Source organism: Phaseolus vulgaris, chromosome 8, assembly GCF_051622355.1.
Source record: "Phaseolus vulgaris cultivar YP4 chromosome 8, ASM5162235v1, whole genome shotgun sequence".
Classification (NCBI taxonomy): Eukaryota; Viridiplantae; Streptophyta; class Magnoliopsida; order Fabales; family Fabaceae; genus Phaseolus; species Phaseolus vulgaris.
In genome coordinates this window covers 57,591,001-57,618,300 of record NC_143505.1, presented here as the reverse complement: position 1 = coordinate 57,618,300, position 27,300 = coordinate 57,591,001, and the positions used below count along the sequence as shown (strand labels likewise).

Below are 27,300 nucleotides of genomic sequence, written 5' to 3'. Positions count from 1 at the left end.
AAAACCAAATACAGAGTGACACTTGAGAAACGGAGGTAAAATTTTTGTTGTTAAAGTAAAAATTAAGATGGTTTTATTAGCAATGAAAGAAAAGGGATAGAGATAGTTTTATTAATGAGGATATAGGAGTTAGGGGAAAATAAGTGTTAAGAAATAAAGTAAAGTATGACACGGTTTTCAACTAGAATCTGGTTGTCACCTCAGGACTAATATGATGCACATTTGGTTTTGTAAAAGGGCCAAATGACACAAAGGAGCATAAATAAGCTGTTGTCCTAAAAAAGAGATATGAGGCAAGATTCCTAAATTCCACTGAGAAAATGACAATCCCTTTTGAAGAAAAAAACATAGGCTTTGTAACAGACAAGAGAGCTTTATCCATCCACAGTAGAAGTAAAAGTGGGTTCCAGATCACATAGGTAAAATTAGTGAACAGCAACATAAACAAACACTCTTGGTCCCCCACCTCCTAGAATCTCTTCTGCATTGGGCACTTGTAGCCTACAAAGGAAAATCAAATAATGCTCTTTTTCACCACCAAGGTTTCCCAATGACAAAAGTTTTTCACTCTAAAAGTTTCACTCCCAATTTGATCCTCTGTGAAACCTCTCCCACATGCTGACAAAGTTTCCTCTCAGTTTCAGACCCTCACATATTCACACACAAATTTTACAGTTACCTACTTACCTTACCTTACCTCACCTCACATCACCTCACTCACTCCTTTATTCTAGTCCACCATCCCCTATTTTCTCAATTTCCTTCTCTTTCCCTACCAAAATGAACAAAGTATCAGTCTAAGATTTCCTGCATTCAATTTCCGTCTCTCCCTTTCACCACTGACGTGTGCGTTGGGAACCCACCTCACTATAATAATACTTTCCCTAACCAACATTTAATATATTATTATACTATTATAACATTAAAATAAAATAAAAAAGTCATTTCCCAATATTTACAATTTAAAATAAATAAAAAAACTAAAGTGGGGCTCTCAAGGCAAAGGAAGAACCAGGTGACACACACTGCCACACACATGAGACCCCCCTCATCAGCTACCCCTTTTTCCAATCTAACCCCTTATAAATACTCACCCTCCCCCCTCATCCCTTCCTCAGTGACTCAGTCTCTCAGTAAATTAATTCACTTCCCACAGGCCAAAGTTTCTCCTTTTCCTCCTTCCTCACCTCTCTTTCCACCAAAGCAAAATCCCTTTCGTTTCATCTCCATGGCTTCTTCTGTATCCACCACTCCAACTCTGTACTTCGATGAGAAGTGGAAGCTGTCGAAGAAAGAAGGATCCACCAGAAGCAGGTCCTCCAGCGCCCCTTTCATCAAGAATTCCTCACAGAGAAGGTGTGCTTTTGCGAGCAAGTGTGCCAGGCTCGTCAAGGAGCAAAGGGCGCGCTTCTACATCATGAGGCGGTGTGTGACAATGCTCATTTGCTGGCGTGACTACAGCGATTCGTGAAGAGAAGAAAAGGGTCTACGAGGGAGACGCAATGGGTTGTTGAGAGGGCATAAAGTTCTCTCTTTTTGAGTCCCCTTCCTCTTTTCTTTCGCTTTAGATCAGATCCCTTTTCAGTGTTATGGAGGTCGCTTGAGATATACTGTACATAAAAAAATTGTTTCTCTTGGCTAGAAATTTTCAATTTTGTTTTGCTTTTTTTAAGGTTGTTCTGAGAACCCATCAATGGAGGGTAGTCTTGTTTGGTGTTACCTTTGGTTAATTTTCTTGGCTGTCTGAGAACTGATAGAAATATGTTTAGAATGGAGAGATTAATTGAAATATATGATATAGCTTAGAGAGATACAATTTCTGCCTGGTGCCGCTGCTTTTTAAATTATTTTTTTTCCTTTCTTCTATGCTGCTCTTAAATACAATTTCTCATATTTTTAGGCTTTTGGTCCAGTTTCCGTTTGTGGGCGTTGTTGCTCTTTGGGATTGAGGAAGAAGTGATGGGTGTTTGTTTGTTTGATTGAGATCTTAAATCTCTGAGATTCCCTTCAAACCATTGCTGCTGAGATATGAGGTAAGCTAGGGTAGGGTCTCTCTACAGTGTAGATCTAAACGTGCTTAGGCTGACGCAACATCGGGCTTTGTTTAATAATCTTTTGCCACAATTAAATTTTATGACAATGAAACCATCCAAGTGAAGAAGAACTATTCTCTCTAATCACAATCGTAAATGGACAGCATTAAATACTCATTTTCACTGTAATTCAACAATTGTTGTGAGGAAAAATCTCTGTTGATGAGAGTCGCTGAAATCATTGGAACTCACAGAGGAGGTTTGATTTTGTTTATTTTAAGGAATTGGAAGAGCAATTAGTTTTGGTAAAAGGTAGTGGAAAATAAGAAGGTTATTCTAGAAGGTGAGGGGGGTTGCTGATAACGTTGTTTTGGCAGGACTCTTAATGCAAAATTGTTTATTTGTGCGATGTGAATGACGAAAGTGTCCTGAATGTGCTAGGTAGAGTTGAGTTGTTTGACCACTGCATGGACTAGTTTGACCCTATAATCTTGGTCAGGAGGTATTTTTGGTGCGTTATTCTTTTTCCTGGTCCTGATCCTTAGCAGAACGTGCGTTGCTTTATTATTTAGAGGGTACATTGGACCAAGAATTGATTGAGGGTGAGGTAAGTGGGGAGTGAATTTGAATTGCTTGGCCTTGGGAATGAACGAACCATTGCTTCATTAGCTAATTTGGGTCGTTTCTTTGATGGAAATCATGCCCTTTTCTTTGGCGTCTAACTCCACAAAAACCTCTACATGTGGTAAAGGTTTGTGCAGTAAAAAGCTATAGAGTTTGTTTGTCCTGGTTAAAGTGTAAAACCATTTTCATTTTTTTCTTATTTTTCATCATCACGCCTTTGGGAATGGCAGGCTGGCAGGAAGTGCCATGGATGATGAGTTGTTGACAATGGCAACACAAACACTCTCTCACGCCAACACCTTCTTCTACACCACACGCATAAATTATTATTATATCACCAACACTCTTTTTTTTCTTTAATATTATTACTTCTATATATTATAAATTATCGTTACGTAATAATGTACGACTATTTTACATAACGTGCTCTTTTCTTCTGTTTACATTAACTACTTTCAAACTCATATACGTTTAAATTTATCATTTGACTTTATCCTGTTCCACCCAACTTCTTATTAATCAGAACCATCATTTTTCTATTCCATTAGATGACGTGATCTCACATTGTATTATATTATGTGTGAAAAAATATAATAACTGTATATCATATATAGAGACAATGAAACTGAACACTGTTTTCTTTCTTTGGTTATTTAAAAGCTAAACAATTTTCGATGTACATACCAAAAATAGGGTGGTGTTTCACATTTTACTGTTTCCGTTATTGCAAAATATAAATGCAACGAAATTTCACCCCAGTCTCGTTTCTATTTTAGAAGCAATAAATTAAGTAAGACATTTATGAAATAGAAGCGAGTTTTAATTTAATATGGTGAGTTGAATAGAATGAAAGAAAAAAAAACATGTAGATTCGTTTGTTGCATAATTAAATAAAAGTGTACAAAAAGCAACTTGTATTTGTGTTTGTGTGTGGGTATATAATAAAGTTTAGAAAGTTTCTAAAACTATTTTAAGAGTAGTGAATACATATTACGTAATCTAAATTATTTAAAAGGGTATTGGATGAGTTTTATCGTTTTAACATGTTTCATATTTGTATTTCTCTAATTGGTACTTTGAAAGCATTTATTAACATTTTTCCATGGCACACAATTATTTGTTCATGCTTGTTGTGTTGTGGGTTATGCATTTATTTAGCATCCATCTTTTCGGTTTTCGGGTTTTCGGCTGTTTCTAATGGCCATATAGTGTAGTAGGTTATGGGTTTTTTCTGGTCAAAAGGAAGATTTTGCTTTTCCTTCAAAACCTTCTTTTGGTGCACTTTGTTGGTATGTAATCAAAGAAGAATCATTCTCAAAATTTAAGATAAGTTGAGATGTTAATCATTGAGATTTGTTTGCACTTGCCGAAAGGACATCGATTACAATCAAATTAGAAAAATAAAAGTACGCGGTTGAAGGAAGGAATTAATGCAACTAAAAAAATGTCTATTCAGACAAATTTTCATAAACTTGATAAGAGAAAAAAGGCTCAAGAATTTTTTTTTTTTTGACTTTGTATTAAAAATAAGAAATTAATAAATGAAAAATGTTTTTAATTGACGACACAGTCCTTAAATATTAGTTAACAAATCTTGGAAAAGTGAAAACATAATCATCCCACATCCAAAGGCACTTATAGTTGGATGATCTACGAAATCTGCACCGATATTTGAATTTGATTGAAGCATATTAAATATTATTTGACTGCTTTCTAATGGCATTAGTAATAAGTATTAGTGAATAGTGTGTGTGTGAGTTGGAAACGATTGAGAGAGTCAGCGTGGTGTCTATTATTCTCACCTTCCCCACATTTTTTGACTATGCATTCACGAAACAATGATTTGTTCTACACAATAAATCATAGAGAATAAGAAAAGTGAAAAAAGGAAGATATATGATTGGATAAAAGAACATTATTATAGTAATAAGATTATTGTGAAAGTAATTATAGGTTTTGAATGAACGTGACAGGGAACAGAGATAGATACTGGTGCATGATCTTTAGATCATGTGAGTGTTGCACACCAATTTGATGAGTTAAATAAGTTAATTATGGTCAAAAAGTAATCCAAAATCATTGATTAACCATTGTCCCCACTTCCATCCATCTTTGTCTAGTTTTGTTGAAAGATCTCCAACAGTAAACGCATCTGAATTATTATGAAACTACACCACTCCTAATTATTAGTTCGTAGCTCCTACACTCCTATTCCATAATTATTCTATGCCCTACTTTTTCTTCTCATTTTTTTACCCTTCTCCCAACGTTTCTTTCCATCAAAATTAACTTTTTTTAAATATTTCATTTACAAATAATATATATATATTTTTCAAATAATATGTGTAACTTAAACAAAACTCTAATTTCTACTCTCAATAATTCAATTTTAGGCTCACTTATAGCATATAAAGTATAAAGTTTCCTTTTTGTAACATTCACTAACTTCATGTACTCTCTTCAAAAGCTCAATCCTTTTTGGGTCTTACTCATTAGTCAAAACTCGTCATTTAATGCACTTGGTTTTTTTTTTATTGAAAATGTAAACAATTATTACACATGACCCATCAAATCTTTTATTTGTATGCTAATGAATAGCTGAGTTGAGTGATGCTATTACTAACCTTGACTCGTATCAACATTTCTATTCATAATAACCCATTTGCTCAATTAATAACATAAATTATAAAAGCAAATATCTTCATGTATTTATATCTTCACCAGCATTTTAGATACACAACAAAAATTGTACTATTTAGTATTATATTAGTCATAAAATAAAATTGGTTCAAGTACAACCCCACCCAGAAAGTTTAGACAGCTACATACCCTATATAGAAAATAGACCATGAGATGGGGGAATTACTTTATCCCTTTAGAGTATTAGACTACCAGGCCCATCAGATTTTTCAGTAAAACCCACAACGAGGTGTCCCATTTAATACTACAAAACTAGAAATTACCTCGGATTGGTAAGAAATTTGATACCAACAAGTTATTAAAGAAAACTTTCAATATAAGAAATTCTTCACCTATCTGAATTAATCAAATCAAACTTTGATATTACTATTAGGATCTCTTAGAAAACAAAAAAAATCGACATTAGTAAATGATAAACAAAGTCATATAAAAAGATATGATAAAATCTTAAAAAGTAAGGCAACTTTGAAATTCATCCTTAAATTTGTAATGTATTGAGTAAAATTTTGCTGCAACAGAAAAAGCCCATGGGTTAAGAGTGGGGCCTAGGAAAAGACAAAAGGTAAATAGGGTTAGATGAAGATGTTATGTTGGGCTTGACCTAATTCCTATGGCGCATAGGTCCACGTATGGTCAAACGTCACATCACCGCACGCATGCCTTAAAATCGCAACGTATCATTTCCATGTAAATGCATGCATTAATAGTAATTTGTTTTATAGAAATAAAAGTATGTGAATAAATGATATTTTATACTAATATAGAAACTAAAATACAAAAAGCCCTAAAAGATTCCAACCTTTTATGTTTTATTACGAAATTAGAGAGCAACTAAAGGTTTTCGTTTATGGGCATACTTTTTGGATGTAATGTTTAGGAAATGAATTAAGTTATATTCTTAATCTTAATGATTAGTACTTTGTTTCATTTAATAGAATGGGATTATTTGCTTAATTAAAAAAGTTGTCAGAGTCAAAGTCGACTCAGAGACACGCATGCACTAGCTGGCAGTAGAGAAATATTCTGAAGAAGGAAGAATGGAGGAGGGTGTGTTTGTCCATAAATAGCTTGTTGCCTTTTTTTCTTTTCTTTTATGTTCTTAAAGAATTAGAAGACAAAGTTAATATTATCCACAACCAAAGCCTAATTATAAATCATAAACTTGCAAGCATTAAATTAATGAATGTGATTAGTTCGTTGAGTCTGTGTTTCTGAATATAACATTTCATAATTATAAGTTTGATAAAAAAAAATTCAAATAATCAGCCATGCATAACGAATTATTCCTTCAATTTCATATGTGTTGGAGCAATGTCACGTCACATCACTTTTGAATTTATGGCCTCGATAACTGTTCCATGCTTATTCATATTTTAGCTCCCATTTCTTAATAATGCGAAATTTTGCATCTAAAAAGAGTTAGTTTCTATAAGTTAAATGACCAAAACTATCACGTGCTATTTATGAATCTAAGATGTAAAATTTTGGTTATTCATATGCTGGTGCCTTTTTTTATAATTAAGTTTATCCATTTTTTCACCTTTTTCATTAAACACCATCTCTTTTCTTTCTCAGCTGCAACAACTCTCACTTCTACAGTCTCACAGCAGTTCTCGATTCCACCTTCTTCGTCCAATGTTATTACCGTGGCAATAAAAATTGATTTAGGGTTTTGGATTTTGAATTTTAGAATTTGTAATATAAATTATAATTTATATTTTTTCGAAATTAGAATATGAAGGGGCCAGAAGAAACTAAGGAGATGCACGAAGAATTTACCATATAATTGGGTGTACAAAAAACAACAATAGCTGGGCCTTGCAATAGTAAGGTTGATTCTTCCTGTACCCGATTATTTTGAACTGACATCCAATTGCATATAGGAAAAGACTAAACTATCCTTATTAAATTTGAAAATACCTTAAGTGTGATCTACACCCAACCCTATTCTTCTTTTTCTCCGTTTGTGCGTGAACCAACAACAGCCGCAGGCGCAACCATCACAGTCAGCCACCATCAGCCACCTTCGTCTCCGTTTGTTTGCTTCACCGTCAGTGACCTTCATCATCACAGGCAGAGCAACAGCTGCCACGGTCAACTTCGAAAGTCGGAGAAGGAACCATCGTCGAAGAAGTCAAGGTACACTGACATGGCTTCTGGATATTTTTATCCGTAGTTGAGTATTGCTTTCCGAATATTTTTATCCGTAGTTCATTATTGGCTTGCAGATATTTTTACCGTAGTTGATTAGTGACTTTCAGATATTTTTATCCGTAATGGACTTTTGACTTGCGAATATTTTTATTCGGAATATGTTGTTTTGCGGATATTATATCCATATTAGTGTTAGGTACTTAGGGCACTTGGTTTCTATCAAATTTTTCATTTGTTCTTCTCCAACTCAAAGTAAAGTTTCACCACAACAATGAACTTCCTTTACCTCACCATACACTATTTTTCAAAATAAAAAAGAGAGGGACACAATGGAAATTTTAAAAATCCGTCGGGTGTCAGTCATAATTGATCGGGTGCAGGAAGCAATTTCCTCAACGCAAATAACACGAAGGATGCTATTGGACTCAAATAAGCCCAGATAATAATTTTGATTTGTGCTGTGTGGGGGTATTAAGCGTGATAAACAGATGTGCAAAATTATAGTGTATGGAAAGAGAATTCACCTGTACATGAAACAGATGTGCAAAATTTATGAAAAAACAAAAACTTTCTCAATCACCAACCCAGTGTTTTGAAGATTAGGCTAAAGAAGTAAAAATATAGAATAAATGTTTTAATTAATTATCTCTCGCTTGGAAATACAAATCTTATGTATTAAGATTGTAAAAATAATAATAAAAACAACTAACCATGATAATAAATTATTTTTAACTCACTTAATGTATCACTTGAGTTGTCATTTGTGTTGATTTTCTTAAGAGAAAAGAAATGAATTTATGACAACTTATTAAATTGGGTGTAATTATTCAAAAACTCATTATGTTGATTATTAATTGAATGGATAGCATAAGTATTTATTATGATGTTGAAGTTTTAATATTTTATAGTAAGTACTTACTTAGTATGTCAGTTTAATTAATAACTCATATACTAAGATAGAAGATAGGTAACATAAATAAATAATTCTTTTGCACCCAATTTTGTATCATGGATTTTCCTTCTCCTTCCATATCCATTTCCTTCGTCTTCATTTCACCATTGCGTTTTATCTTTGTTTGTCTCATCCTTCTTCACTGGTTTTCTCTGTTTCCATTGCCTTCGTCTCGGTTCCTCCATTTGCGTCTTTCTCAATTGGTGTTGCTTGTTTCGTCTTTGCTTTGTGTATAGGTTTGTGTTCCCCCATTTATGTTCATTCATCAACGCTATTTAGTAAGTATTGAAATTTTTTACTAAATTTCTGACTTAGCTTTTGTTTCCTTAATTTTTCATCATCTTAGTTGCTTCGTATAACCAAAATAAAAGGTCCCTTTTAATTGTCATAAAAAGTGTCTTTAGAATTAAATTCCTTTTTAGAATCTCAAAATGGAGTTTGATATTTATGTGCTTAGTTCTTTATGATAAAATTGATTCTTAGCCAAGTGTATCAATTCCAAGTGTATCAATTTTGATTATCACGAAACACTCTAGGACCCAATCTCCTTACATGTGAACTTATTACCATTCTCATCATCTAGATAACTTCATTAATTATTTAATTGTTTCAATCACTAATGAATTCAAAATTTTATTTGTAATACAAAATTTTTATGGGCCCAATTTTTTGTTTAGGCTAGGACCATCTAACTTTGAGACCCATAAAGTCTCAAGTCACAAAATAGGACCTAGTTGTAGTAATTGTGGTTCATTTATAAGATTAGATGCACGAGTTACAATCCTAACATTTGAGAACCTATAGATATTTAGTTTTCTTCTCCTTTTCTCTTTTACCTCGCTAAAATGGAGTAGTCAAAGCCTAAATATTCATTCGAGATCCATTCAAAAAAACCCTATAACTAGACCCCAATGCACATAGAATATATAGCCAATTACTTTCTGCACTTTACCAAATTTGAACTTGTAACCGACTTACATGTAAAACGATAAAATTGCCCTTAAATAAAAGAGGGAGTGCCAACTATACAACTTTTGAAATACGTTTTCAGATTTAGATTTATAGACACTTTTTTAAATTCTGAAAATTCTTTCTAGAATATATTTTTCAGATTTTGTTTCCTAAACTTTTTTTCCTGGAACGTATTTTTTGTATTCTAGATATACTTTTCTGAAATAGATTTTGTTTTTGAATTCTATTACGAAATTTTATTTCTAAAACACAATAATTTATTATAGAATTATTTTTTGAAAAGGTATATTTTGAATTTCAGATTTTCAAATTCAGAATAGAGAATAATTTTGAAAATTTCAAAAATGGTACATACTGAAACAAGCCCAATTTTGACTACCCAACAAGGATAAAGGTATCTGGTTTATTATTGATGGTGAATTCTTCCTGTACCATACCAATTTGAACTTGCACTCTATCATTTTTCAAATTTTCCAAAAATTATCCTCTCTTCCAGATTTAAAAATCCAAAATTCTAAAAATACAATTAAAAAATCAAAGTTTTATTTCAGAAAAGTAAATTTTCAAAATACAAAAAATAAATTTTAAAAATAAATCCAAAACGTAAAATTTAGAAATGTATTCTAAAAAAGAATTTTCGAAATTAATGTGTTCTAAAAATACAAATACTTTCAGAAAAAAAGTTCTGAAAATATTTTTTTTATCCACACCCTTCTTTATTTTATTTTTATAAAATCTCTCATATTAGAATATTTCTATTTAAGATCATTCAGAAAAATATTTTCGTCATTTCCGGTAAATTGAGTGCAAGTTCATATTGACATGACTGACAAAATTAAGTGTTGAGATAACTTAAAAGGCAAAAAAAATTAAATGTTCACACAACTTATGTGTCCTACATTAATATGATGTGCTTTTATTTTCCCCTAATCTCATGCCATGACTTTATTATAACATGCCCTGAAAGAAAATGTGATAATTGATTTAAATGAATGCTGCTGTCTTCCTTCCCATTGACTAAGCAAAAATAGGATAGTTATAAATATGGTTAAATTTTTTTTTTCTCTTGCTTTTATTTAAATTTTTAGTTGATCTTAATAATTTTGAAGTAAATTAAAATGGAGTTAATTATATATTTCGTCTCTGTATTTATATATAAAATTAAATTTTATTTTTAATCTAAACTTTATCATTGTAATAAGAAAATTATTAGAATAAATTTTTATTATAAATACTGAGAAGATTTAAAATTTAAATTAAAAACCAAAAGTGAAAATATATATACTAAAAATATATTTAACCCTAAAATCAATAATTTAGTAAGTTAAAAAAGTGTTTTTGTTTAATGCTTAAGTGGTTGTACCAAGTTGCATTGGTATACATCTATCTTTACCTGAAGTCTATCTCTACAACCGCAGACACACAACAGATTAATACCCAACCTAATCAAATTAATCTCCAAACACCTTTTTAAAAAGTTAAATAATAACGAAATATAATTTTGTATTTATAAGAATGAACTTAAATAGAAAATAAAATGGTTTTCTGAAAGTTTATTATGATAATCCATTTAAAATGGTCTCAAATCACACACACTTACAAACGGAAACAAAACACACACTCACACTTAAAAATAGACACAAATCAGAGATTTCAAACACACATTAGAAGGACAATTTCTATAAGATAAACGATCACTTCAAGCTTTCATACAATATTTATTTTTAAATGAAAAAATCAAACAGTTTCTCATTGAAGCAAAATCAACTTCTCTTAACATCCAAAACATCATTATAATACACATTTAATAACAAAGCAGTTGTAGTTAAAGTAGAATGCAACTGTAAACGAACTTTACCTGTAAAGTTAAAGAGTCCAAATTCTATAAGATGATTTTAGTTTTTCCCTAAGCAGTATCTCTAATCCGAGGGTTGATAATTGATTAATGGCTGTACTGAGTGAATCCAAAAAAGATTCTGATAATCAGACGGGTATAAACGAGTGTCCAAGATCTAAGGAGAGAGGCCCAACCGTTGACTGGCGAGGTCACACGTTGTCTCGGTGAACCCCACCCTAGACTTCACCAAATCAAACTCCATCCACACGTTCTGCTGATGATGATGCCCAATCACGTATGCTTCAATTCCCAACAAATCAGAGTTCCCAAAAGTGAAGCAATAAACCCAATCACTCCCCTTCCTCGCTTTATACAACAGCCTCTCCCCGGACACCCTCATCTCCGCCCCCTCAAACACCAGCGTCACTGCCGGAACCGCCGCCAAACTCGCTGGTGCGTGGTAGCACAAGTCCATCGCCCCCTCAAACACAAACTCCGGGTCCTCAATTCGGGTCAGCACCCCCTTTGTTTGCTCCAAGAACTCATCTTTCAATGCTGAATAAACCGACCCGAGAAGAAAAGTGAACTGGGTACCCGAATCCACCATCGTCTGACCCGCCCCTGTGTGGTCGGGCACGAACACCGACTTCGGAAGTTGCAGAAGTTTCTCCGAAACCTTGATCCCCAAGAGCTGGACCGTGTACGCCACGCTGTCAAAGTACGGCAACGAGGTTGTTGCCGTCACTAAAGGTGTATACTTCAGCGGCCCCAGCCACGGTGCGGCGGCGGCCCCACCTCCCAGAAGGAGAACTCCGGAGGCGTCCTTCCCGGAGATGCAGTACGAGAATTTGGGGAGCGCCATTTGGGTCACCAGCGAGAGAGAGCCTCGGTTCATGCCCATAAGACCTGTTGTTTTGGAATCCTCGTCGGCGTCGGAGGTGTACCCGGCGGTGTCCATGCACCCGAACAGGGTTCGTGGTTGTGATGCGCCACCGATGAAGAAGGTTTCTGCGGCGAGGGTGCCCTCGACGGAGGAGGAGTCGGCGTAGGAGACGATGACGTGGCAGAGTTTGTTGGGGTCGCAGGAAGCGGGTAGGATAAGGTCACGAGTTCGAGTCTTGCATATGGATGAATTGCATGGAGTTGTGGTGTAGGAGGATGAGAGGAAAGGGTTGAAGGTTGAGTTTAGGTTTGGGAGTTTTTTGCAGTGGAGCCAGGAGAGTTCACTCCCTGTGTCGAGGACCATGGTAACATTCTGTGGGGGTGAGCCTACAGTTAATGAGACGGTTAGTGTTACATTATGCTGGAAAGAGAGCTTACGTGAGGGTGAGGGTGTTTGTGTTTGTGTTTGTGTTTTTAGAGACAGTAGGAGGGATTTTTGTGTTTGTGATGAAGAAACACATGTTTGAATTTGGAGGAGAATGAAGAGGAGGGGGATTGCGAAGGAACAGAGAGGATAAGAAAGAGAAGACTTAGAAGAGGCCATGAAAGGAGAATATTGATTCAGGTTTGTGTTTGTTGGTGGATTATTCAGAGTATGTATTGATTCAGGTTTGGTTTGCATCTCATGAGTTGAGTAGCTGAGTTGGAACTTCCAAATCATATTAAATTGGGAGAGAGAAAGGATTGGATTGTACTATCAGACGGTCTCCGTGTGAAGGTGTGGTGGAGCTCTCTAAAGATTCTCCTGTATAGCTGTATCAGAGGACAATTCCTGTCGTTACATTCACTGGAAAATGAATGTATTGTTTTCTAGTATTATAAAAGGTAAAACTATTAACAAATTCCACCTTTTTTAACAACAAAAGGGTGATTAGTATGCAATGCAAACCTTGATAGTGTTGATACCAAGTATTTCTTACTGAGTGAGACGGTTAACTATTTAATTTACTATTTGACTGCATGAGTCTATGATAGTGAGATAGTATATAATGAAGTTTTATCTTTTGAGTATTTAATTGTTTTTTTATGGTGATAGTGTATAGATCTCTATTTATAGATTCAGAAACATTTAATATCTACCTTTTTATTTAGGGGGTAGTAGGTGTTTTGAACCAAGATGAAGCAAAATAGAATTTTTTATCCTAACCATGATTACCTTATACTTCATTTAGAAATAACGAAGATCGAGTAGCCGTCTTCAACCGATGATCGCCATGTATGTTGGTAGGGATGATAAATCAATTCGTATTACAGGCTTAAAGTGATTTTGGATATGAATCCATGCACATTATATATCTCAAGTAGTTAGAATGAATTGATATGGTTAAGTTAAAAGTGTGATATTTCCTTATCTTTTTCTTTCACACATCAAACAATCTAAAACATGTATGTTACAAAATGCGTCCTTGAATCTCACAGAGTGCTTAAACACATGGTTATTTCAAGAGTGTCCAAAGAAAAAAAAAAGGTTCATGCTACCGACACTTTCTTTAGAAAAAGGAGCTCTGGAAACCAAAAAGCAAATAGACAAAAGGTGCAGTGTTGTAGTAAAACCCGGAAGTGCCAAGAACAACAAAAAACTACTGCTTAGAGTTATCAAATGGTGTGTATGTTGTGGATTAATACACAATTGCTACTTAGAGAATGCTTGAAAATTTGGCACACTATCTTAAAGCATGATTTGACTAATCAGAGCATCCAAGTTCATTCCATGCTATACAGTATGAATCACTTAATCAAATCGAAGACCAAACTTTTCCAGCTTCATGTACATTTTGCTTTTCATTGGTAAAGGATAAAGTGTCTTGCTTGCATCAGTACACTCGAAATAATAATTAAATATCAAATAATTTAAAAATAAAAATAATTAATCATTATATTAATTAAGTTAAATATTATTTTATAAATTAAAAAAATTAGTTTTATTTAAAATAATTTTTTATTATTAATAAGAATTTATAAAATTGTTTCTAATTTAATATGTAACTCCAATTGTTAAGATTTTATGTATTATTTATTTAGATTTTAAATTAATCTTTAATTTAATTAAAGATTAATTAAAAATTTAAAATAATTAGTAGTTAAAATTTTGATAGTTACTATTAAATACAATTTTTTTTAAATTGTTTTAAATTTTTATTAATAATAAAAGTAATTTTAAATAAAATAATATTTAATTTAACTAATGTAATAATTCATTATTTTTAATTTCTAAATTAATTAATATTTAATAAAAAAATTTGTTGTCACAGTTGATATTTTCAGCCTTTAAAATTTGGAATTAACAATTAAAATTCAATAGTTGTTTAGCACTATTATAATTATGATTATAATTTACTTTTGCAAGGAGTTTTTTTTAATATAATTACCATTTTATTGAGAAATAAATTCTCTTGACTAAGATAGGAGATACACAAAAAGCCATAAGAAGGTCTATCATTAATTTTGACACGCAATAGGAGTTCGACATCTTACTTAATGAGAGTTTGACATCTTATTTAATAATTAATTATTAGTCAAATTTAATAAATGCAATGACACCAAATTAACAATAATATAGGAAAATTTACACCGATAATTCATCAAATTAAAAGTCATTACAATAATTTAGTGGGAATCTATCCATAAAGTCATAAGAATCGGTCGAAGGTTGAGGTTTTGAAATTTGCCATATAGTTTTATCTTGTTTTGTTTCTAAATTTCTCATTAATAATTCTAAAAAAAAATTATATTTAATAAAATATTGATAGTGACAAGAAAAAACAAAACATAAACAGAGATTAACAATAATTATGAAAACATTTTGTTACACTTTTAAAACTTATAGACTCTAGGTGACATAAGAGGAAGTGGACGGACTCCAGCAAATAATAATAATAATAATAATAAATGTGTTTTTTTCATTATATGATATGTTAGGAAAAGAAAAGGAAACATGAAAAATAACGTGATGCACAAGTTTTTTTAATATGTATATTTTTGGACGGAATGAGGAAACTGATTGTGTTTTAAAAAAAATCTTTTATTAAAGATATTTATTTTTATAGAAAAAATATTTTTTATAAAAAGTTTCAAGAAATAAGTTTCTTCATATAGATTTTGAAAGTTTAACAAAATATTCGAAAAAAAACTCATAAAACATAATATATTTTAATTGTGATCGATTAAGAGAACAAAAAATTAACATAAAAAAATAAAAAGCTAGCTTTCATTTGCGATGAACGTGGATCGAACACGTGACCTTCAGATCTTCAGTCTGACGCTCTCCCAACTGAGCTATCCCCGCAATTTATTTTTATTTAAACATTTGTTATTCTTAAAACATTGTAATTTTCTTTGTTAATCTGTAAACACCCGATGCCTCACGTATTAAATAATGGATGGGATCAAAGATACTTAATACAAACAATTAGAAAATTGAAAACAATAAATAATTATAGGAAACAAAGTTATAGATAGGCTAAATTACAAGGATAAAAAAGTGTAAGGTTAGGAAACTAGTTTACCTGTGTTTTTAATACTTTTTGAATGCTGATTCATGTATTAATCTAAGATTATTATACAGATATTATTAATCTCCTCTTAGTGATGTAGTATATAGTGATGAACAGTGAGATAAATTTGTGAGTGGGTCTGGGTGTCCAATAATGAACAAGCAATGAAGAATGCGAGTTGTGAGTGGTGACTGTATATGATATAACATAATCCTTGGCAATTGGCTTTGACATCAGACATAGACATGACAATGCAATATTTATCATTAGGAACATCCTTATTTAATTAATTTTTCAATGTTTTTCTGATAAAAAAATAAAAAAAATTATCATTAGGAAAAGTGATTGTCATGATCGTCTATGTGCCAGACTTAGCTCTTCCTTCCATAGCCATGGACCCTGATAGCTAGTTAGGGTTCTATTAGCCTTGCATCAAAAGCAATATATGTCTTTTGTAGAAATGGATGCATTTGAGGCAGAAAACATTTAATGCTGCTCAAATCTTCATATTCACTTTGAGGGGACCTCTCTTACATTATTGCCACTTAGCTTCAAGTGATAGCTCGGACAGTTTCTTACAACTAGGTAATGGGAGATCCTCTATGAAAAAATAATTTATTAATAAAAATAATAAATAAATGTAAAACATTTTAAAAATGTGTCAACCCTGTATATCTATATAATAAAATTATGATGTCAACATAATATCTTTAAAAAATTCAAAATATTATGAATAATCTAAAATTTTTAGATCTTTGTAAACACTTGTCTCTACCTCTTAACATAAGGTAAACAACGGATCATCAAAGTACTAATTAAGTATAAAAAAAAGTTAAACTAACAATGTATTTAAAGAGCATCCCAGTCTTTGAAAAATAACTAAAAAATTCAACAATGAAATTAGAGCTAAACCACACTTAAGAAAGGACTAATTAGCAGCAACATTTTTCTTTATAAATAAACGCTTAATTTCGTTTACATTTATGTATATAAACCTTTTGAGGTAAAATTAAGTAATGTGCTAGGATTTTAATATTTAAAATATTTAAAAATTATCTTAAATATTGTGGACAATAAAACTCTATCATCATAACACTACTCTAAACACTGCAGTTTTGGTAATAAGATAATCTATCATTAAAAGATATATTTTTCTCATTAGAAGTATATTTTGATAAATTTATTATCTAATTATCTTATTATTTTGTTGAGTTTATGAATATTTTATCATTAAAAATTTCTCAATATAATCCCTATTGCATGCAGCGTGATTTTATTTTTTCATTTTTACTTGTTAATTGTACTGGTAGAGCCCGTACGATCGAGACCATATCTCAGAACTCGGTCACTATGCCGATCGACACCGCAAAAATCATTACGCCTAAATAGAATTAACAAGGCTAATCAACGACGAAAAGCTAGTTAATACATTTCTAAGCATGACCCATCTCCATAATAAGACCCAATAAGAAAAGACCTATAATAACCATATAAATAGACACAAAATCCAAGAACCAGATAAGTCATTATATAGTGCTTAGAGTACCAAGTGTCGAATACTCAAGTCGGAGTGTCTTTTGCTAGTATCATTCGAGTCTCAACTTTGTGGAGACCGAATGACAGATTGAGAGGAGGAGCATAAGGAGCATGCTTGGAGAGAAGTAGAAGTGCAGACCAACCGACCGAGGAGGCAGAGGAGCAGCTCGAATAATTCTTTTGGTTCCAACTCCGTTCGAGAACATTAATGACTGAGTTTAGAAATTGGTGTGATAGGCATGCATGAGTATATTTAAAAAAAACTACACTAGAATATAAGTGTGTTATGGGACCACCGAAACCAAAAGCATGTAAGTCAAAGAACTTTATTGAAAAGCATGAAAGAGAGTACATACAAAAGAGAAGCACACTCAATATAAAGAGTTGCAAAACGTATCAAAGAGAACAAACACAAAAACGTGCAACCAAAAAACAAAAAAAGCAACTTCAATAGCCCCCTTCAAGTTGTGTCGTGGATATTAAGGGTCTTTGGCTCAAGCGATGGAAGTTGTTGATCAGAAGAAATGGGAACAAAGTGAAACAAGTTAGCTTAGAGTCGATTTTAATGTTTTGCGTGTTCATGAAAGTTGAGATTGGAAGTTATATGCCTAGTAGATTGAGTATCACAATATAATGTAACAAGAGCCGTAGGATGTACTCTAAGGTTTCTCAGAAGATACACAATCCATTGAATTTCATATGTGATAGTGGCTAAAACACGATACTCATCCTCAAAGGAAGAATGTGAAATTGTGGTTTAGGGTTTGAATCAAGAAAGATGTAACCAGTAGTGGAACATCATGTGTCTTGGAAAATTGTCCAATTAGAATACATTGAGTAACATTATAATGATAGTAGTAGGAGCCTTTAGAAACTGACTTGAGAACTGAACAATGTAACATATGTTTGGCCTTGTGTTAGTCAGATGAAGGAGTCTTTCAATGATCCTTTGTTAAGAAACAATGTCATAAGGAGTTGAACTTTTGTCAAAGAAACTCCTTTTATCTTGCATCATGGGAGTTAAAACAAGCTTAGCAGCTAAAAAACCAGTGTCAGCAAAGATGTCAAGGGCGTACTTTCCATGACAGATGTAAATGCCATTATAAGATCTAAGTACTTCAAGGCCAAAAAAAAACTTTAATTCATCAAGGTCCATAACTTTGAATGTCCGATCAATAAGAAGTAACAGCTGAGCCGAGCTCATAGCCTTTCTTTCTTGTACAAACTTCGTTCAATGCAAAACCAAAATTTCTATAAATAACTACAAATCACGCTCAATTGGGTGTATTTCTTTCACATTTGTAAGTGTCCTCCATGACATTATTGCTACAATATTTATAACCCTATCGTCCTTCCCTACAATTATTGTAAACTTCCTTCACAGAAGGATCAATGCTTTGAAAACACACATATAACTAACAATTTTGGAAGATGAACCCATCACTCATTTACTCAATCTTCTGCTCATAAATCATAAGGACAGTTTCTCACTGTTCAACTCTAGCTGTCAACAACAGCAAAAGTAAACAAAAACAAAAATTAAAAACTATAGGCTGCTTAGTGGTCATCTTGTATTCCATTTTAGCCATTTAATTTCCTTACAGCTACCTTATGATTAAGATGGGACCATCCCAGCAATCAAACTTCAAATGGAACTCATCCTTCTGCTCTTCTGCTTTGAAATTGTGCATGTTTCAAAAGCTATCTATTTTGAGATTTTATGAGCCACGCGTTTGGTAATGAATAGTTAATAGACTTTTATTTCTCTTCTCTGTTGAAAAGGAACAACAGATCCTTCTCTTTAATTAATGATGGGAAATTATTGATACTTTTTTTTTCTCGTCTAATCTTTTGTGGTGTGCCATCATAGGCAAAGAGTTTCAGTCCCCGTTCAAATTTGGTGTTGATTAAACCAGTAATTTGAATTTGACTCACCAAATTCAATCACATTATTAATGGTGGCTGCAATTTCCCAAATGGGAGATAGAAAGCACAACGTGTAACGTGCTCCTTTATTTCTATTTTTTACATATTAATATAATCGATTTATTAATAGGTTTATATTTTTTGTTGAGGTATTTATTTTTCAAGTAATTTAATAATGAAAAAAATGAAAGATAAAATATGAATATATATATATATAATTGGATTTTTTTCTTTCTATTTTACATATTTATTTTATTATTTCTTAAGGAGAAAGAATAATTTTATTTATACATAAATCCTTTCTTTCATAATACTACTACATTATTCTACAATGATGGAGGAAACATATGTACAAGATTAATATGAAGTGTTGGCTGCATATAGAAAGTAATCACAATATGTTTTTCCAGAGAATTCAGAACTCAGTTGTAACATGTATAATTCTTGTTGATATTTTTCGGCAAGTGTACCGAATCAACTGTAATATAGTACTCTTTAAAGTACGAATGTCGAATCCACAGGGAACAATTCTAATTAAGATGTTTTGTTTTAAAACTCATCAAGTATAGAAGATAATTTTGATTGTTGAGAACTTGTTCATTACCAAATTAAATATTTCACAAGTAACTAAGAGATATAGGGTTTGATTCAACCAAATACAAAACTAACTTATCAATTATAGAGAAAGATACTTGGGATTGAATTGTGTTTATCTCAATCATCTGTATTTTGAATAATACAATATATAATACTCAAAACTACTTATTCTTGATGCTTAATTTAAAGTCATTCATCTTGATTCCTCACAAATGAAATTCATAAGATAATTTCTCAAACACTGATTCCTCAGATATTTAACAAATCATCCAGCTTTAGGAACAGAATTATAATGCAATCAATAACCTGGAATCTATTCCTAGCATTACAAGTTATCAAATATTTTTGTTTATTTCAGATCCTTAAAGGTACTTTCCAGTTAAATTTAAGGATCAAAATCAAGACTCTATTGATCAGACAGAATCAAGCAATAAGCATAAAACGAAAATACCAAGAACAAGTAGAAAAAAGAATTTTATAAATATATCACCAAGAATACATTTGATCAAGATAAATTACATTCAATCCCAAGTTAGAAAGAACTTAGCCACTCATGACAGCTCCTTCAATCTTCATTCTTGATCTGGATTGCATAAGAATGGCTGATCTGAGCAAGTTCTTCTCCTAAGAACAGAGGTTTCTTCTCTTTCTCTCACTAGTCTCTCTCTAAAAAACCCAATCTGTTTTCCACCGCTGGTTTTGAGTTATGTTTCAGAATTTATATAATCAACTTTAGCTCAAGCTAGCCTGTTTTAGCTTGAGCTAGATCTTTCAGTGCATTTTTAGCTTGAGCTAGCGATTCTAGCCTGAGCTAGATCAGTACTGCACCTTTAATCAATTCTGGACAGTTTTAGCTTGAGCTAGCAATTCTAGCCTGAGCTAGAATTGTACTGCACCTTTAATCAACTCTGGACAGTTTTAGCTTGAGCTAAATCCTCTAGCTTGAGCTAAATCTTCTTGTGATCCAATTCAGTTTTTACTTTTTTTTTTCTTTCAATGCCAGCTTGAATACATTCTTTCAATGCTTCATATTCATCTGCAATTTACACAAAAATTGAGATTAAATTTCTTCATTTGTTTCTTGGTTCAAAAAATATATAATCAGATTCAATAATTCTCAGATTAGGGTAATTTTCTTACATTAAGCAACAATTAAGTTCCAAAGTGTTCAATTTTCTCAATCATAAAAACTACACATTGGCACTTATCAAATGCCCCCCAACCTAGAATCTTGCTTGTCCTCAAGCAAAGTAATTGAATCCCAAAAAATGAGTTCATTCTTCCCCAAAATCCTTAGAAATCAAATCTATAGTTTAATATCAGAACAACTTCATGGAAAGAGCACAAGATAATTCAACAAAAAATTATGGTGTTTCCTATCAATTCAAACCAAGACAGGATAAGAATGTATTCAATTTCCAAGGTAAACAATTGTTACTCTTCACTAAGAATCAAACTATGGAATTTCTCTCTTCATTCCTCACTGGTGAGTGTTTTGCCTCTTTTTTTTTCCACTGAATTCCAAGTTAATTTAAGGTTGCCCTTCATTTCCAATTGATTACAAACACTTTCACAAACATAGATCTTGAGGTCTTTTCAGGTTGTAATGAGGCTGAGTTACAAAGAAAATTTGGTTTTTCCAGGATAAAAAATGCACACTTAACTAAAGATTAGCATATTTGCAATTCACTTTCTAATTGTGTTATCCATTATCCCTTCCATAAGATTCATTCACATTGCTTCTTTTTATATTCTTGTAATCCCCTTTGCTTTTTCTTTTTCTTTCTTTTTTCTTTTTTTTAGAAAAGAGAATGAGAATTTGGATAATTTTGTCATTCCCTTTTTTTTTTCATTCTCAAAATCCCAGCAGCCACACCAAACCCAATTCTTTTAATTATAGAAATTTGAATTGCACCTATGCTCTCCTTTTGTTAGCATACCACAAGGTAGGACAATATATGTATATCAGAAGCTAGGGTGCAATAAAATAAATTTGGCTCAAAAAGGGTTATTTTTCTGCACATTTCATCATATATTGCAAAGGTTAGCTGTTTGGTTCTGAGTTTTCTCACCTCCAACTCTATTAAACATGTCTCAATCATCTCCATATTTGATTTTGTGATGCAAATTGACTAGAAAATTAGGCAACCTCAATTAACTCTTTACTAGTGAAAGTCTTCAAACTGTTTAAAGGTTTCACACTCTCACTTGGTTGACTAATTTCAATTTCTCATTTGTTCTCAGTCATTGCTTTCAACTGTTTACATTGTTCCAACTTTTACACATTAATATCCTTTCTCAATTTGAGTGATGGTTCCAGCCACAAATTTTTTTCAAATTAAGTCCCCGATCAATCCATTTAGTTGTTCTAATTTAAAACTATTGTTTGATTTCTTTTTCCAAAAATTTATGCCATCATCTATCTATATACAAGATTTCACTTCACAAAATATGCAAACATCAACCACTATACTAACTTAAGCTTGCCATCAACAAAAGCTAAAGTAAGAAATATTAAGCTAAATTGCTAAAATCAACTTACTAAATTAAACTGAAAGTAAAGTTAAACAAAAAGATAAAACCAGTTTTCTGTTCATTGTGCATGATAAGTATCAATCTCCTCTTATGACTTTGTTCCGCTCTGTGCCAACATCATCATTCTGAACTTGGTTTGAATGTTCATCATCTGCTGCTCCAATTGGTCCAGCTGCCATTTCTGGTGTATCTTCAACTCTAGTCCCAACTCCAAATTCTCTTGCCTCCCCTGAAAAACTGTGTATGTCCCCATGCCAAGATAGATAATCATCAAATTTAGTGGGTGTCAACGACAGATTATTTAATACCAGTTGTGGATTTGGTGCGACTCATTTTTCTGCACAAGTAAGAATAAACATTTCTCAAATCAAAGTGTTTTATTTGATTGGCATTTCAACAAACACTTGATATGTAATGTATAAAATGAAATTGAATGAGTACTTTTTGTTTTGGTATTTTATCCATGGAAACCGTACTTAACTTTGATTATCCTATTCCACAATCCTACTCAACATCAAGACATTGAAAAGATTGAATCTTTCAATTTAAAAACGAAACTGTGAACTGGAAGCAGAAACATGCATGATTGGGTTTGGTTGAATGGAAATTGCAATGAAAATGATTATGGAGAAGAGTAATTACTTACCTTGATAATGGCAATGTAGATGAAATGTTTGTTTAAGAATGGTTATGTAGATGGAAGCTTTGGGATTTTTTTAGAACAGAGGGTGCTTCTGAAACTGAGTTAGGGTGCAGGGTTTTCAAAATGTGATTTTTATAAAATGCTGCAGTTTTTTTTTTTTTTTTTTTAGAAATCTCACTAGCTTCGGCTAGAGCTTCTTAGCTCAGGCTAAAATTTGGCAGAGAGCAACAGATTTGTTCTAGCTCAAGCTAGCTCATTTTAGCTCAAGCTAAAATTTGGCAGAGAGCAACAAATTTGTTCTAGCTCAAGCTAGCTCTTTTTAGCTTAAGCTAAAATTTGGCAGAGAGCACCAGATTTGTTCTAGCTTAAGCTAAAATTACCCTGCAATGAAATTTTCTTGAAAATTTTCATTTTGTCTTTGCCAAAAGTTTCAAACCTTTCTAAGCTTTCTTCCATCTATTCATTTCACCAAACATTTCAAACCTACATGACCATTTCACATATCAAACTGGTTTTAAAAACATCAAATGTTAAAACATACTACTAAATCAAAACAAAATTAAAGACACATTTCAAAACAAAACACTGGGTTGCCTCCCAACAAGCGTTCGTTTAACGTCATATAGCTTGACGCCTGATTAACATCATTGAAGGTTCAACAATATTCATATCCACTCTGAAACACTCTTTATGACCATTTGAATACTTCTTTGCTTCAAAAACATTAAAGCTTACTTCTTCATCTAGAACACAAATCTTCAATTTTCCTTTGTCTACATCAATTATAACTTTGGCAGTTTTCATGAATGGTCTTCCCAATATCAAAGGTACTTCAGCATCTTCTTCAATATCCATTACAACAAAATCTACTGGGAATAGAAATTTATCTACCTTTACCAATAGATCTTCAACTATTCCATGTGGATATTTGATTGATCTATCAGCCAACTGCAAAGTCATTCTTGTTGATTTCACTTCTACATCTCCAATTTTCTTCAGCATTGATAAAGGCATCAAATTAATACTAGCTCCAAGATCCAATAATGCCTTTCCAACAGTGAGATTTCCTATGGTAACTGGCAAAGTGAAACTCCCAGGATCTCTATAATTTTGCGGTAATGACTTTTGAATTATAGCACTGCATCTAGCTTCCAATTCAACTATCTCCTGGTCATTGAATTTTCTTTTCTTTATCAATAATTCCTTCATGAATTTAGGATATGTAGGCATCTGCTTTAAAGCTTCAGTAAAAGGAATGTTAATATGCAATCTTTTGAGAATATCCATAAATCTTGCAAATTGCCTTTCTTTGCATTTCTTTGTAGGAGCATGTGGATAAGGTACATCTTTTATAGGAACACTCCTCTCTTGTTTTTCATTTTTTTCTATTTTCTCACCAATATCTACAACATCTTCCTTATTCCTTCTTTCTCCTTCCTCACACTCAATCTGTTCTTTTTCACTCTCTTTATCTTTTAAAAACTCCTCCCTAACAACTAAGTTTTTCCCAATTCCTTTTCCTATAACTATCCCACTTCTAGTAGTGATAGAATTGCAATGCTCCTTGGGATTGGTTTGTGTATTGGCTGAAAATTGACTTCCTTGATTATCAGCTAACTGTCCAACTGCCCCACCTGTGTTTCTAAATTCCTTATTGATGCTTCAGTATTTTTTTGATTGGATAGAGAGGCTTGCATGAACTTCTCAAAAGTATCTTCCAATTTTGATGTTCTCTCATGAATGGAAGGATAATGTGGTTGTTGTTGATAAGGGACTTGTCTGTTAGATGATTCAGCCTCTTGCTTCCACCCAAATCCTTGATTTGGATTATTCCTCCATCCTTGAGCCATGTTATTTGGATAAGTATATGCAAAGCCACCTTGCCTTCCTTGATTATTCATATACTGAACCTCTTCCTCTGATGGATTTTGGTATGAGCATTGGCCATTAAGATGATTTCCCCCACAAAAATCACACTTCAAAGCTTGATTCTGCATTGAAGGAGAATTTACTACATGTAATTGTTGAGGCAGTTTTGACATTTGCTTGGTTAATGCCTCAATTTGCTGAGTCAAAATCTTGTTTTGTGCTAAAATTGCATATGAAGTACTAAGATCCAGCACCCCTTTCTTTTGCACTGTATATCTATCATGTTGAGCTTGGTAATCTGTTGAGGCTAAGGCATCAATGATTCTTGTAGCTTGTTCTGCATCAACACTCATCATTGTACCTCCTGCTGCAGCATCCAAGATCATTTTAGTATCAGGCCTCAAACCATTGTGGAATATGTTCAACTGAGCAATATCCTCAAAGCCATGATTAGGACATCTTCTTAATATCATTTTAAAGCGTTCCCAAGCTTCACAAAAAGGTTCTTCTGGCCCTTGCCTGAATGTGGAGATATCAGACTTAGCCTTGATATATCGAGAGAGTGGGAAGAATCTGTGTAGGAATTTCTCTTCTATATCATTCCAGCTACTTAGACTCTGGTTTGGATGCGACTTTAACCATTCTTTTGCTTTGCCTGCAAGTGAGAAAGGAAATAGACGCAGATAAACAGATTCAATATCATTTTCCTCGAAGCCCATGGTCCCAACCAACTCATAGAATGTGGATAGATGAGTATAAGGGTCTTCATGATCCATTCCAGTGAATTGATGAGTGCTGATTAAGCTAAGAAAAGCTGGCTTCATTTCTAATGATTTGGTGGCAAGAGGTATGGTTATGCTAGAGAAATGCCTCGGTCCTTGTTGCATAGCATAGTCTCCCAATGTCCTTCTAGGTGGATTTTGTCTATTTTCAGCCATTTGGAACTCTGTTTGATTGTGTGAGTTTAGAGTGTTGGAAGATTCCCCTTTTGTTTGTCCTTGCTTCTTCTTTTCTTCTCTCTTCTTGCTCTGATTTCTTCTAGCTGTCTTCTCAATTTCTAGATCAAATTCCAATTGATGTTCAGGAACCTGTCCTCTTAATAGCATGCGTCTAAGGCAACTCAAACAAGGATTAACATAGGATAAAAGAATAAGATATAAACCAGTGTATATTCACAAAGAAAACAAAATATTCACAATACTCAATGAGTTATACTTCAGAAATTCTTAAAAGAAATTGTTCCCCGGCAACGGCGCCAAAAACTTGTTGATATTTCTCGGCAAGTGTACCGAATCAACTGTAATATAGTACTCTTTAAAGTACGAATGTCGAACCCACAGGGAACAATTCTAATTAAGATGTTCTGTTTTAAAACTCATCAAGTATAGAAGATAATTTTGATTGTTGAGAACTTGTTCATTACCAAATTAAATATTTCAAAAGTAACTAAGAGATATAGGGTTTGATTCAACCAAATACAAAACTAACTTATCAATTATTCATATTATTAATATTATTACTAATATTATTAATATTATTAATTATTATTATTATTAATATTATTAATATTATTAATATTATTATTAATATTATATTCATATTATTAATATTATATTCATATTATTAATATTATATTCATATTATTAATATTAATATTCATATTATTAATATTAATATTCATATTCATATTATTAATATTAATATTGTTAATAATAATAAGAATAATAAAAATCATAATCTTATTAAAGCATTTGCTTGGTGTAGTAGTTAAATTTTCTTTGATTTATCTGAAGGAACTTGGCTTTGAATCCCATTCATTGCACGTTTTATATTTTGGTGCCAAAATTTATACGGATTTTGATCCGTATGTAATTCGCGTTTTTCTTGTAGTGTTTAGCTTGAGCTAAATCTTCTTGTGATCCAATTCAGTTTTTACTTTTTTTTTTCTTTCAATGCCAGCTTGAATACATTCTTTCAATGCTTCATATTCATCTGCAATTTACACAAAAATTGAGATTAAATTTCTTCATTTGTTTCTTGGTTCAAAAAATATATAATCAGATTCAATAATTCTCAAATTAGGGTAATTTTCTTACATTAAGCAACAATTAAGTTCCAAAGTGTTCAATTTTCTCAATCATAAAAACTACACATTGGCACTTATCAAATTCTGCAATTGCACCAGTCACTTGCAAGCATTTGATTTGATGAAACTTAGCTAGACTAGCTTGGCTGCTAGTGTCGCCTTGTAATGTAATATTACAGGGCCACCCATATAAAATGTAATGAAGCGTTGATTATAGTTAACCAAATGTGTGTCTAGCGTAACAAGTCATTGAGTGTCCAATCCACGCTATTTATTTTTGGTCCACTTAGCATTGACTTGGCCGACTCTATTTACGTCCCATCATGAGCCCACACTAATCTTTGACACCTAATCACTCTTTTTCTTATAATTTTATTTTTTATTGGAAAAGAATAAATAA

The 27,300-nt window shown here is 32.4% G+C and overlaps 2 protein-coding genes, 1 non-coding gene and 2 pseudogenes across 3 annotated transcripts; 2 read left to right on the top strand and 3 right to left on the bottom strand.

Annotated features, from left to right (window-relative positions):
• The first annotated feature begins 1,010 nt into the window (after positions 1-1,010).
• LOC137826700 (small polypeptide DEVIL 11) lies at positions 1,011-1,816 on the top strand. The gene has a single exon (XM_068632788.2). The coding sequence runs from the start codon at positions 1,037-1,039 to the stop codon at positions 1,469-1,471; it is 435 nt and encodes a 144-aa protein (XP_068488889.1). The 5' UTR covers positions 1,011-1,036; the 3' UTR covers positions 1,472-1,816.
• A 9,273-nt stretch (positions 1,817-11,089) lies between these two features.
• LOC137826701 (aspartic proteinase PCS1) lies at positions 11,090-13,323 on the bottom strand. Its single transcript, XM_068632789.2, has one exon. It carries the CDS (start codon positions 12,873-12,875, stop codon positions 11,448-11,450), a length of 1,428 nt encoding a protein of 475 aa, XP_068488890.1. The 5' UTR covers positions 12,876-13,323; the 3' UTR covers positions 11,090-11,447.
• A 2,104-nt stretch (positions 13,324-15,427) lies between these two features.
• TRNAF-GAA (transfer RNA phenylalanine (anticodon GAA)) lies at positions 15,428-15,500 on the bottom strand. Its single transcript has one exon. It is a non-coding gene; the product is annotated as a tRNA-Phe (tRNA).
• Positions 15,501-22,379: 6,879 nt separating this feature from the next.
• Positions 22,380-25,908, bottom strand: LOC150025681 (uncharacterized; annotated as a pseudogene).
• Positions 25,256-25,361, top strand: LOC137827395 (small nucleolar RNA R71; annotated as a pseudogene).
• Positions 25,909-27,300: the final 1,392 nt, after the last annotated feature.